This window comes from Oryza brachyantha, chromosome 5 (genome assembly GCF_000231095.2).
Source record: "Oryza brachyantha chromosome 5, ObraRS2, whole genome shotgun sequence".
Taxonomy (NCBI): domain Eukaryota; kingdom Viridiplantae; phylum Streptophyta; class Magnoliopsida; order Poales; family Poaceae; genus Oryza; species Oryza brachyantha.
The window spans coordinates 1,961,873-1,975,650 of record NC_023167.2 but is presented as its reverse complement, the minus strand read 5'-3'; the positions used below and the strand labels follow the sequence as shown (position 1 = coordinate 1,975,650).

Below are 13,778 nucleotides of genomic sequence, written 5' to 3'. Positions count from 1 at the left end.
TATTTTTAGTCCCTTATAAGCTGTAGCAACTTATAATCAACTATAGCAACATGATAAACGGAGCCTCGATTCCATTTGCCACTAAAATGATACGAATATAAACTTTTATGGTTGTCTAAGTTCATCGCTTTTAAGCATTATGTAAATTGATTCATGTGGTCTTGTGTCAAACAAGTACATATCCAGATGAGATGAGTCATGGGACTGTAACTGTGCAAGCTTCCAGTAATATAAACAAACATTGTAAAGATCACTAGGTACACAAAATAAGATTTATCTTTGGCCAACAAAGCAACGAGAAACCCACCCAGAATCAGTAGGTATTTTTATTATCGAGTCCAATGATTTTATTTAATCGCAGACCACAATGTCAATCTGCAAAAGCTACATACTATCACCTACAACTACAAGGTGGAAGTACCCAGTAGTTGTGTAGTCTTTACCGTAGGAACAGTATGTCTACCACCAGATGCATAAAGCATCAAATATACAAGATTTACTAAAAAAATGCGATATATATAAAAAAAAAACAACAACAACTGGACCAGATGTAGGTCTCCCCGAAGTAATTTACAGATTCCCACATGGATAGCGCTATGCTTTCGCTGGCCATGTTGCTTGAGATGACATGATTATGCCCACAATCACTCCAAACAGACCCAGCGCGCTGCCGAAGATCTCAATCACCAAGATCTTTACAAAGAGTGATGAATTCTGAGCATCAGACAATGCACAGCTGCTTCCAATTATTCCCACACATACCCTGCCGATCAGAAATTTAAACCATATGAGACTGAATGGATGAAGCACAAGAAATAATGCACAACAATTTGGTGCTTACCCGCAAACAAGATTAGCAAAGCCAACAATAAGACCAGATGCAAAGATTGCATAGCCAGCTCGGAGAGACTCTGGATCATAAATTTGAGCTGATGGTACACTTTCAAGCTTTGTTTGGAGGATGATTGCCACAATTACACCATAAATTGCAACAGCCTCACAGAAGATGACGCTGTAAAGTACAATTAGATGCATAGGTGTCAGTATCACAAGTTAAAAGGTAAACATTATCATTCAAAAGGATTACGTGCTTTGCAATGGGACATTGGGAATAGGACCAATTGATAGATTGAGCAGAAAACAAAAGTTCTTTATTTGCCTGTCTTTCTTGTAAATGTGATGCACTGTGCATGGAGGGAAGCGAGGGAACAGTTTTTTTTCCCTTTTTTTTTTGGTTTTTTTCAGGGTTTCGGGGCAGTTACTTTCTTTTTTGAATTTCTCACAGTTGGAGCACTCTATGCATGAGGGGAGAAGGAGGACAGTCGACAACGCTTTTTTAGTAGAGATATGAACCTAGCAGATGCAATTCTAGAAGCCATAGACTTTGTTTGTATGTCTGATGCAGAAACCAAAAATAATTCAGTTAACAAAACTGAAATCACATCATAGTGCATCCAGTAGACACTCACCAGAACCGTAGCAGCCAAAAAAAAAAAAAATTCAAGCTGCATTTATTTATTCACAGTAAAATGCACCATGTATCCACCACAAGCAGGATGAATTGCTTCAAGCAACTAAACAAATCCCAAGTCCCTTAATTAATGTTGTATAGTCATTAAATGCACACATTTTTTAGACTATAGACTAGAAAATAGGTGCGGCAGCTAATGTATATTTGCGTGTACTACAAGACATAAATTCAACTAGAACATATGAGGTCTTGCATGCTCTTTTAATATATATATATATATATATATATATATATATATATATATATATATATATATATATCTGAGTTCTTGATAAATTCATTAAAAACTTTGCAGATAAAAGGTAGGGCAAAGATTTTTATGCCTGTATGAATGTAGTTGACTAGTCTTAATCTTATCAATGATATGACTATGTCACTTGAGATTGATGCAATAACAATCAGATCTCTAGCATGATGCCTTCATGCATTAATTAATAGAGTTATTCAATATGATGTCTGAATCGAATTTTACATAATGAAACAGAGGTAGTTCAAGACATTAGCTGGGTAAGATACTGGTCTGGCCCCAGACTTTGACTACGGTAACCAGTGAAAAGAACACGGAACAGCGGGGATCCAATATTTGCCTTGAGCTTCAATTTTCTAGCAACTGAAGCGAACAAGATGGCTTAATGCCAACAATAGGATAGTGCTCACAGGGAAACTAAGCCATGGCTCCATGCGTGTATAATACCTTAAACATAAAAGGCATAAGAGTTGAAAGCATGAAAGGGCACTCAACTAAACTAACTGCCTAGAGAAATCGTTTAGGAGTCCCCGGTCTCCCTAGATCTAAAACACATGAGATTTTAGCTGTCCAGAAGTTATTGCATGTTGTTGGCATTACTACAGATCTAATAAAAACTACAAATCAACAGAAAAGTTGTAAGATGGCATCAGATTCGTTCTAGCAAGAAAAAAAAAACTAAAATCTAAGTCAATTCATGTTATTAGCTCAGAACACACCAGAAATATATCCACCTTAGGAAGTATACATACAAGAACAAGACTTGTACATGTATCAGCAGCACTAACAAAGCTATTGTATTAAATCAACTATTCCTAAACCGCATCAGGAAATTAACCGACATCACATACCAAAGCAGCAGCAGCAGCAACCAATTAAATGAAATCATGAGGCTTGAGGTCACAAAGCAAGACAGGCACAGACCGAGCGAGGCGGTCTAGGAGATTAGTGCACACCGGGATACATGGATTGAAGAACTGGTACCTGATGAGGTTCTTGGAGGTGATCCTGGGCGCCTTGATGGCGGCTCCGATGAGGCTGCTCCCGGTGATAAAGATCCCCCTGCAAGAAAAAAAAAGTTCAACGGCATCGGGCGATGAGACGCAAACATGTAGCGATGCGAGAGAGGGGAGGAGGGGGGGGGGGCACGGGGACAGACCAGGCGGCGCCGAGGACGGAGACGCCGATGGAGACGGCGATGCCGATGGCGGAGAAGGTGTAGGGCGAGATGTGCACGAGCGCGCTCCCCCACGACGACATATCCTCCTCCTCCTCTCTCTCTCTCTCTCTCTATCTCTCTCTCTCTCTACCTAGCTTGTCGTTGGCTAATGGCGGCGATCTCCCTCCGATCGGCAGCGCCGGGGATCCGCTAACCCTAGCGCCACCGGTGGACGGCGAGGTTGGTCTCAGGAGAAACAGGGGACGCGGGCGCACAGAATACGCCTTCGGTTTGGAGAAGAACGCCTATACATGTGTAGTATTTTAGTTCAATAACCATTATTCATTATATTGACCATTATTCATTATATTGACCAAGATTGAACTCAATTTAGCTTTGGATTGGTGAATGTACATCACAAACCGCTATATTTATGCGTATAGTCATTATCGACCGTACTTTCGTGTAGCCAGCCTTATAAAGTTATAAGGAAGGCTTTGCTTTCGTAAACAATCGAAGAAATTATCAAGGATAACGAAAAGACAATATGAATTGTGGATGAATGATTAATCTCATGAATTTGGGGTTCCACAAACTTATTACCAGTGAAATTGTAATCGTCCGAATAATTTAAGCAAAATCCAATGTTAACTTGATGATGGCTGCTGAAGATAAAGGGTTTAGAGTAGACCAAGGACCCTGGGATGCATCCCTATTGAACTCCAACACGATAGAAGACCCATGGCCTAAAAAATGGTAATGCAACAACTACCTTATTGTTTTGATGATTCTCATTGAATTAGAAGGAATTTTGATGTGATACTATATCCATTGAAAATGTGTTCTCGTTAGCTTCTTGTAAATAGGTAGAATCAAAAACGAAATTTGTATGTAATTTGGGCGACCGATTTGGTGGAACATGATCCTTAATCTCAAGGTGGACCCGAACTTCAAATAACTTGGATCTCCATCTTGACTTGAACACTCGTGTTGGTCTTGTATATTCTCAAAATTGCTAAAAATAGTTAGAGACAAACTCATGAGTAATTTCAATTATCCCATACGAACTCTAGTGATGATCTTGTATCACAACTTGAGGAATGTGAGCATCATGTGTATCCAAAGAAGTAATATCATCATCAAAGACTTATCTTCATTGGCGGCCAGGTAATGTGGCCCTCTAGTGCAGATGCTCACTTTTCTCAGTGGCTCTAGTAAGGAGCCATTAGCGAAGACACCATTTCACTTACGGCTCCCTAAGAGGTCCACCAGGAAAGATGATGTCTTATTCAACCTTGGACTAATCGGATAGCCCATTGTGTTTTCTCTCTTGTCCCCAAATCATAGGGGTAACATTTTCAACTAAAAATCTTCAGTTTGATTTTGGTATCTAAAGTTAGATCCTTCTCTCTATCTTCTTGATGTAGCTTATTTGTGAATTCATGCCTCTAATTTGGTGGATTTTGCATGTATATGCTTCCCCTTATAGCTTAGATCTAGAATTTTAGAATGGTATGCTAGGAGCTCAATATTGCCGAAAATTGCAATGTGATCTTAATGAAATGTGAATACCCCTCTGCTAATCATGATTTTACGCAGTTACGGGTGGATTTGTTGTATATTTGGATGGTTTTGCTTTTGGTGTAGTTTTGAAGAGAGGGAACACTAGTATGCATGCTGAAAATGCTGAAAATTTTATCTCAAATTTGTACCGATAATTAGACGGGACACTTTATAGACTCCTATTTTCGCTTATGTTTATAAGCCAAAAATTATATTTTAAAACTTATATTTAGAGTTGATGTTGTTGCATTTCTTATATTTGAAGTTATTTTTTTGTTTTTTCAATCGTAGTTAATTTTCGGTCTTTGCTTTTCGATCGCTAGGAACACATATATAAAAGGTTTGCCTATAATTTCTTTAATTATTAATAAGAGGTCTGGTTATGCTTTGTGAACAGTCAAAGATGGGCTGCTGTTATGTTTTTCCGTACTACTCAATGGATATTACAGCTGGATGTAAAAAAGAGATCAGTCTGCCTGTTTAATTTGAATTCTAAATAGAGTATAATGCAATTCAGTCAAAGTTCTATAGCTGCATAATTTTTACTATGACAGATAATAGAACAAATTATTTTTTCTCGGACATTAAAATCGGGTGATAATCTCTTATCAACATGTAGTATGAAATTGTAAAATTAGGTATTCTATTGAATGGGAACATTTACCAAAACATGAACAAGGGCAGGCAAAAAGGTGGCCATAATGTGTTGGACATGGGCTATACAGGCTTGGTGCCTTGGTGCCAACTTATCTGGCATTAGCTATCGATGTCAAATACATTGTCACAAATTCAAGACTCCATTTTTATAATCAGTTTTAAAATCCCTTTGTGACAAGAGTTTTTTTAAAAGGTCGTAGTGTCACAAATCCAACATGCGGCCTCGAACTACATACAAAGAGTACATGTTATTGTGATACTCCCTCCAATTGTGATACTGCCTTCAATTAATTTTCAATTTTTAGCGTTTGATACCAATGACTTTTGAACACTCGTGTAATGAATCACATTCATCTTATTTAAAAAAAATTATTAAAAATTATTTATTTTTATGATACAGATACTTTACCAATGACTTATATTTTTACATATTTACATAGACAAATAGTCAAATGCATATAAAAAAAATCAGCAACATCAAATATTAAAAACCGGAGTACAAATTAGAATAGATTTGCAAGTGAAACAATGCTACAGTTTATACCAGACAACCTACAAAAACAATAACCTGGAGAGTAACAACCAACAAACCGAACAACGGGCAATAGAACACAAGTGGCAGTTCAAATTCTAGAGCTGAATTACAGGCTAAACAAGAAGGGAAATACTTGAAATGCAATTAAGTTACACAAGTTACAGCAATGTCACATAGTAGCAAATAGTTGCAGCTCATAGCTCCGCAAAGAGGAGAGTGTTCTTAAGAATGAAATACATAGTAATGTTTAACATTGTGCTGTTTACATGATCCTTCTTCAGATTTACTACCCACTTGGAAAATAAATTGAATAGCAGCATCAGTCTGGTCAGTAAAGAGTCCTTGTTTTCTCAGAAAATAGATAATGTTACAGTCCATTGTTGCTTCCAGTTTCCACTATACCCCCCTCGAACTGAATCATGTCCAATTCCATGTGATCTTGTGTACCAGATCTTTTTTTAGAGGTTGAGCTATGAAGAAACGCAGAAACAAGCAGCCTAACCCCAAGGGCTTCCAGTAAAATTCATTTTTTTTCGGTGGAAAGCCCCAAGAAATAATACACGTCTGTACAGAATGACATGTTTTAAATGTCTAAGAATGAACTACAGAGAATAATAAGCCCATGCTGATGCTGTGGTGACTAAGGTTTTGCTGGTGAACTGCAGAAATTTACCAGTGGCCACTCCGACCATCGACGGTAGCGGGCAATTTGTTTGCCACATATGGCTTTGGTGGACCGGCTTGGCTGGTATCAATCCTTTCAGCATCACCTGTTTCACTCTTGCAGGTCTGGTTTCTTCTGGGGTACGAGCTCCCCAAAGAAACACTGCTGTTTGGAGCAATTGCTGGGTTCCGAACAACCCTTCGCTGCTCATATTGTTGCTCAGCAGCAGATGTTGAACAGTTGCCATAACGCAGCACCGAACCAACTACTTTACCAGGCCTTGCAGCAGCACCTAGAATATAGGTAATGTGCAAATCTACCTTCAGACACAATGTATGATAGATACAATTGAGGATACAAAGTTAATTGCAGATTAAAGTCAACTAGTAAGCTACAGATGCTAACCTTGAGGAACTCTGCTTGCACCAACTGAAGCAGAATCTTGCTGTGATTTTATTGTATTGTCTCTGATTAAACACCTGGAAAGATCCTCAGTGACATTGGATGTGCTTTGTGGTCGGTTATCTGAATAGACAACACAAGGCCTGTTGACACAAAAGTAGATAGTCAATAATCAAGTATATATTCAATTTGGAGCTAGAAGTTCCATCAGCCAATCCATGCCATATTAAAAAATTGAAGTAAATATCTTACCTTGGTAATGAGTTATGTTGTCTCTCAGGTGGAGCTGCTGTTGATCCCTTGGCATAATGTTCTTCAAGGTATGCAAACTGTTTTTTGAAATGATCTACTGCACTGTAAACATAATAGAGTAATTAAATTTAGTTCTTTGAATTAGCCTCAGGTTTTTGTAGTGCCTGATCAATTTCAACAACAAATGAGCAACTAAAATAAGTAATCACTACTTAATACGACACATCACAAAAACTGTCAAATGTGCATAAATATATTTAACTGTTAACCTGAACAAACACAAACAATAATGATACAAACATATAGCGTGTTCAACATAGAACTAACCAGGTAGTTCAACAATAAGGTCACTAAATTTTCTCAGAAATCATGTTAGGTACTCTACCTTGGCTAAAGATTTTAAAGCAACAAAAGTAAGCTCAGAATGGCTACGCACCTTGGGTACATAAAACCAGTTGACTCAGTTCCCTCAATGAACTCCCTCAACATCTTTGGATGATACTCGAGAATTTCTCTATATATGAGTTCCCTTATATCTTCCTTGGTAATTCTCCGCCTCTCGAACTCAAATTCTAGCTTTGTAATAGGTTGAGCAGAAGGCTCTCTATCAACATTAGCTATGTTCTTGAAATAAGGATCAGCAAGCGCCTGAAAATGTGGTTGCTACATTAGCTGCGGACACTTGAGTTAACAAAACAACAAAAAGAGATGCAAGGCTGAGGCTAGCAATGGCAATACCTCCTCAGCACTTGGCCGATCTTTTGGATCAAAAGCTAGCATTCTCTCTAACAACCGCATTGCAAGTGGATCTGCATTTGGGAACTTCTGTGTAAATGGTATAGGCCTTTTCCGCCTCATACCATTCAAGTAGCGTCTTGCCTTCTCATTTCTAATCTGTTGCAGAAGTACATGTCAAAAATCATTACAGGTTTCTATTTCAAATTAGTAACTATTTTCTAAGTCAACCCATACTGACCCTAGATATTGTTTCCGGAGAAGGTGTTCCAAGTAGATCTGTAATTATATCAAGTTGATGAACAACATTCTTCCCAGGGAAAAGAGGTTTTCCAGTTAAAAGTTCTGCAAATATACAGCCAATACTCCATATATCTATTGCTGGTGTATACTGCAAAATAATGAAACACATTATGTTCACGGGTGGTCCAGATATTGGCAAACATATATGCCCATGAAAAAGGTAAAAAAAGAGGGAGAATACACGTGTACACAGCATTACTTGTATGAAGAGATGAGATTAAAAAAACACTAGATGTTTGGATGTCAAACCAGGAAAAAAATCAGTACGCATAAACTCCCGCTTCTCCTAGCAATTTCTTTTAACTGTATGAGACACAACTTATTGTATGGTCGATGTGTAAAAACTCGGTACAAGAGCCTGGAGTTAACGATTTGGGATGTGTTTGGATCATTCATGTAGGAAAGGTGTTTAAAATAGTTAGATGATAAGTAAGCAAGGAGGTTGTTTGTGTAGTTCAGGTTGAAAAATATGCTTCAACAAATGCAGGGGGTCAAAAGTGGCACTACAAGTACGCATGCCTTCATGTGGCTTGTTAATTAGAGTTATCTGGTTCAGGAAGCCCATATATAGTCTCAACTGAGTGAAGCTGCCAGGAAAATACTAAAAACAATAGGCATGGAAAGTCACACAACGACAGAAATGGCAATGAAACACTAGCTATCAAAGGCATACGAACATATTATTAACCAATAAAACATTCCATTTCATCTGTTATTAACTCCTAATCAAGAAGCCATATTGTCTAACTGCTATAAGTTGACCTTATGATAGCTAAATATTTACAATCTGTTCATATAAATGCTATCCATGTTTGCTTCTACCCCAGAATAACTTAAAAGAAAAGAAATAATAATGGAATTTGTTTTCTGATAAAATGATTCAGTATAAAATTTAAAATGCGATTACAACCTTGGAGAAAAAAGATCCACATAGCTCTGGTGCCCGGTACCACCTTGTTGCGATATAATCCTAAGAACAGAACAATCAATTAGCTAATATTATAAATCTTAAAACAACTTAGAATAATGAGCAGAATAGGTCATAGGAGTGAAATGACGCACCGTCCAAAAGATGGCAGTTGGGGTATCACTAAAAGCTACCCTTGCAAGGCCGAAATCACATATTTTGAGCTTACAATCAGCATTTGCCAAGATATTTTTTGGTTTGAGATCTCGATGAAATACATTTGCTGCAAAAAGCTATCAAAAGATGCATCAGTCAGGAATTAGGGTCACAAATAAAATGGACTTTTTTCTTGGAGGACACAAAATGGACTGGTAATTAGTAATTACACGAATGTACAGCACTAAGTACAGAAAAGGATGAATCTTTTAGTAGTCCTCGTCTTATCTTATTATTCCTCGTATAGTCGTATTACAGTATTATTATTGCAGCAAAATAGATCTTTTTTTTATCATGGTATAAGATGAATTGGGAAAACTATTATGTTAATCAAAAAAAATCTAAAGAACAAAACTAACTTGACCAAAAAAGGGTGCTTGATGCTTCACAGGGGTATGCCTATCAACAATAATGGGATGCCTGAATGTATCAAATATATGCATCACATCTGCCTATGTTCTTCAGCACTTACAGACTAAGTTCTCTGACCAAATAAACAGGCTAAGACGATGAAGCAACTACACAGTATGAAATTTCTTGTTTATTATGGCCCAAACAGGAGTAGTGTATTACATGATAATCCGATTCAGTTGCAGTTGTTAGCTAGGTGTTCAACTTTGCACAAAGAGCAGCAAGCATAGCCTCTTCACTAGGAAAAGTAATTTGTTATGGGCATTGCAAGAAGGTAAAAACCATGATAGTATCATGTATAGATAGAGATCAGGTTGAAGTTACCATTGTTTGGGCGATTAAACTTATACACCACACCTCAGGAAATACATCCTAGCACAAATTAGCAAATTCACAACAGGGGAAGCAAAGGAGAACAATTACTGGCTGCTGATGCCAATATGTAAGCTTGGCTAACACTCCAGATATTTAGAAATTCTACAGCAAAGGACATCAGGGGCCATCTAGTCGTTCCACAAGAAAGTTCTACATTGCTAGAGTTTCAGGATACTTATGGTCTCATCTGAACTAAAGTAACTCACAGTTTCATAAGATTGTTTCACTATACAGTCTATGCAGATAAGCCATAGGTTACAGAAAAAGAGCCGTTTTATCATCATTGAAATAGTTCCTTGAGGTAATACATTTTCTAGTGTAAAAATTTGGTACCTCGAGGTATCTAGAGATAACAGAATTTTACACTAAAAAGTATTACCTCAACATACTTTCTCAGGGACCATAAAACTTTCCACAGAAAAAACACAAAAGCTGAATCAGCAATCCCAGAACAATCTGCTAGTAGAATAACAGTTCAATTGTTATATACTATTCTAATAAAATTTATATCACTCCCATTGTTATACCATGATGGCCATTATCCATAGAAAATTTATTTCGTTTTTAAATAGAACACTCTTTACAGCAAGCTGCTGAACCATGTTTCATGTGAAAATAAATCAATTACCTGTGTGTATATATTTCAGTCCTCGGAGCAGCTGATACAGGAAAAACTGATAATGTTCAGGAGTCAAGTCATCGTTAGCCTTTATAACTTGGTGCAAATCAGACTCCATAAGTTCAAAAACAACGTAGATATCCTTGAATTCTCTCCTTGATGGAGGAAGTAGAATATGCTTAATTTCGACAATATCCGGATGTCGCAGGAGTCTAAGCAACTTGATCTCGCGAAGTATACGCGTTGCATCAGAGACATGCTCAAAGATGTCATTGATTTTCTTGATAGCAACCTTATCACCGGTGTGAGTATCCAAAGCAGAGCAAACCACACCATAACTCCCTTTTCCTATTACTTCTTCTATTTTGTACCTGCTTCCTTCACCGTACTCGGTGAAAAAATCCATTTCAGAAGGTGTCTGAATCATAAGGAGGAAAAATAAATCAGATTCAGATCAGCTTTTTTAGTATAACAAAAGGGAAAAGACTAGGATCATAATTTTAAGCGTGGTAAAGACATAGTCCTTTGTGAAATTAAGTCAACTGTCCAAGGCATTAGATAAATCATACATGGAAGTGGTTTCATCCGAAACAACGTACCATGTCAATCATGTACACTTTTACATCAACGAATATTAATTATTTGACAAAAAACCACATGATTCAACGATGTGTACGGGACCATACGTACAGTATACGAAAAATCAAGAGGTAAACTTTTGTTCTCTATAGGAAGGAACCCGATTGATGAAATTTGTCCTGACAAGATGCAAATTAGGAGGCGCAAAGGGCAGTTCATAGCACATCGTCAATGAATATTATCCCCATTCAGAGCAAACCTCATACATCGAAGAGATTAGAGAAGTGCACTGCAAATATCCTAAAAGAAATACCAATTTTTTTGTTGGAAAAGTACTCGCACTCGCGAATCTGTAGATCAACAATAGCCCAATCACTCACCCAGAAATTTGAAAATCCCCAAAAGAAACAGTACATCAACTCAAAACCGAATGGATCCAACTAAAAATTAACATTCACAGCAAGAACAGAAGGGATCAGCTAAGAAACACAGCCAAAAGTCCAATCAACACAAACTCATCCAACTCACCGAGATCTCGAACCAAGGAGACGAGCTCCCCTCCCACCACGGCGCTAACAAATCGAACAAAGAACAAGCAGCACGGGTGGAAGAACACCAGCAAACTCCTCCTAGGAGATCTCAGGGACCTTCAGAGAGGGGATCTCCAGGGAAAGGAAGCAAGAAAGGCAGGATCTTTAAGCCACCAGCTGGTCCAGCAAGAAAAGAGAGAGCGAGCTCCACAGCTCACAGCTCCTACTGCTTCTCACGCGCACAGCTGCAAAGAAAGAAACAAGGAAGAAGAAGAGAAGAAGAGGAGGATGCAGCCAAGAAATCCAGCTGTGATCTAGGCAAAGCTCATGGCGGCCACATAGAGAGAGAGAGAGAGAGAGAGAGAGAGAGGTTGCTCGTAGCTGTAGCTGAGGAGTCGTGGAGAAGAGGTTGTGGTCTCTGCTTTTTCCGATCGATTGTTTGATAAATTGCAGGTTGGTTTCGCTTTCGTTTCGTCTCCAAATCGCGAAATTTACTCCCGGCCCTGTGCTGCTCTGGAGATGCACGGTATCGCTAAACGGTATATTTATAAATAAAAGTAATTAATAAATTATATATATATATATCTGTAAATTAAGGATAAAAAAATATTTGATAAAAATCCTAAAATCAACACCAATTTAAAATTTAAATTTTAGTTTATAAATATAAATAGAAGCTAAAAGATAAAAACTAGTTGCTGTGCTCGGTGCTCTCACTAGAATAAGGATTGGTGCACATGCAGCCATCTGCTTCTGACGTTATGTCCACATCTTATGTTTCCTTTTATTGTATTATTGTCACTTTTTTTTTATATGTATGTAAAAATTAACTTTTGGGTGCTCTAAGTTATTGTGGATGTCAACGTATACCTTCAGCTTTTAGCCTTAAGAGAAAATTTAGTATTTTAAAATTAGTTTTAAACTTGATTTTAGGATTTCATTTATTATAGTTTTGGCATTTGCTTTTAAGTAGTTATAGATACATGTATAAAATGTTTTTATGTATATTTTTTTGGGTGTTTTTTCCCTTATGGAAAAGGAATATAACTTTCAGATCCGCGCAATCTAAGAACGCATGTACACCAGCATATTTGTGAAACCAGGATTTAAATCGATTGGTTTTATTATCGCGTAATTGTTACCGATACATTTCAATACATAATTTTTGATGAAAAGGCTAAATTGCATTTCATTATATAAAACATGTTATACCTGTTATGGAACGGGAAATGAGTAGTAGCAATGTACAAAGATTTCGTTTTTATGTAAAAAGAAAATATTTTGGGAGACAATTGGAAAGAGGAAACAACATAAAAATTCGACCTTTGCTGAGCTGTGACTGTGAGTATTTGTGACAGCGTTTGGGGAGCATGCAAGGCATCCCAGTTAATGTAATCCTGTGTACTAAGAATGTATAGGCGATGGACCAGCAAATTGAATGAGCATTTCTGTAGCCCTGACCCTATAGTTCCTGCCAAGAATTCAAGTGTATTTACATGGAGACAGCTAAGCTGAACGAGTTATGAAATACTAAAAGAGGCAAATGCAAATTTGTTACAGGTCTAAATCATTATTGTAAAACTATTACTAGAAAATTTCTGAAGTGCCACCGTAAATGGCATCCTCGTAATCTAGAAGAAAACATAGGCAGATCTACAAAAGTTCCAAGACAATATCTTATCCATGTTGAAGGAAACAAAAATTCATTTGATTTTTCTATACTTCATTTGTGTAAACCGAATAACACTTATACTAACTATATATTATAAGACTTTCAAAAGTTTATCTAGATTCATTCATATTTTCGTTAGCACGCATATGAATCTAGACAAGACTAGAGAGTCTTATAATGTGGAACAGAGCGAATATAAATCAATCATTAGAAGCAAGGCCAGCATGTCTAAGGGATGACTCTGCAAACTATTCCTTAAAAATAACCACAGAATAAAATGCTTATGAGAAATATGATAATGTTATTTTATACATCAAAATATTAGTTTCCTGCGTATATTAATGACTTGAGCTTTTTAGGTTTGACCGAAAGCATTCTAAAACAAATCTCTTCAAGAACGGATGAGGGTATCAGACCAAAT

General features: G+C 37.2%; 2 protein-coding genes across 2 annotated transcripts; both read right to left on the bottom strand.

Annotated features, from left to right (window-relative positions):
* Positions 1 to 293: 293 nt before the first annotated feature.
* LOC102711349 (V-type proton ATPase subunit c''2) lies at positions 294 to 3,227 on the bottom strand. The gene is made up of 4 exons (XM_006654921.2): positions 2,938 to 3,227; positions 2,763 to 2,840; positions 842 to 1,012; positions 294 to 763 (listed from the first exon to the last, which is right to left on the bottom strand). Exons 1-4 carry the CDS (start codon positions 3,036 to 3,038, stop codon positions 595 to 597), a joined length of 519 nt encoding a protein of 172 aa, XP_006654984.1. The 5' UTR covers positions 3,039 to 3,227; the 3' UTR covers positions 294 to 594.
* A 2,571-nt stretch (positions 3,228 to 5,798) lies between these two features.
* LOC102712808 (mitogen-activated protein kinase 14) lies at positions 5,799 to 12,181 on the bottom strand. Its single transcript, XM_006653967.3, has 10 exons — positions 11,684 to 12,181; positions 10,586 to 10,994; positions 9,111 to 9,238; positions 8,959 to 9,018; positions 7,987 to 8,136; positions 7,749 to 7,904; positions 7,447 to 7,658; positions 7,011 to 7,112; positions 6,762 to 6,901; positions 5,799 to 6,648 (listed from the first exon to the last, which is right to left on the bottom strand). The coding sequence occupies exons 2-10, from the start codon at positions 10,980 to 10,982 to the stop codon at positions 6,362 to 6,364; spliced, it is 1,632 nt and encodes a 543-aa protein (XP_006654030.1). The 5' UTR covers positions 10,983 to 10,994; positions 11,684 to 12,181; the 3' UTR covers positions 5,799 to 6,361.
* Between the last annotated feature and the right edge of the window lie 1,597 nt (positions 12,182 to 13,778).

Bases quoted from the DNA above. Each gene is read 5' to 3' on its own strand.
- LOC102712808 (XM_006653967.3), bottom strand. From the start codon at position 10,982: ATGGATTTTTTCACCGAGTACGGTGAAGGAAGCAGGTACAAAATAGAA. The intron at 7,905-7,986 runs GTCAGTATGGGT...CTTCTGCAACAG, and splicing joins CTCCGGAAACAATATCTAGG to ATTAGAAATGAGAAGGCAAG. The intron at 6,902-7,010 runs GTAAGATATTTA...TTGTGTCAACAG, and splicing joins CAACATAACTCATTACCAAG to GCCTTGTGTTGTCTATTCAG.
- LOC102711349 (XM_006654921.2), bottom strand. From the start codon at position 3,038: ATGTCGTCGTGGGGGAGCGCGCTCGTGCACATCTCGCCCTACACCTTC. The intron at 2,841-2,937 runs GTCTGTCCCCGT...TTTTTCTTGCAG, and splicing joins TCCGTCCTCGGCGCCGCCTG to GGGGATCTTTATCACCGGGA. The intron at 764-841 runs GTAAGCACCAAA...TCTGATCGGCAG, and splicing joins TTTGCTAATCTTGTTTGCGG to GGTATGTGTGGGAATAATTG.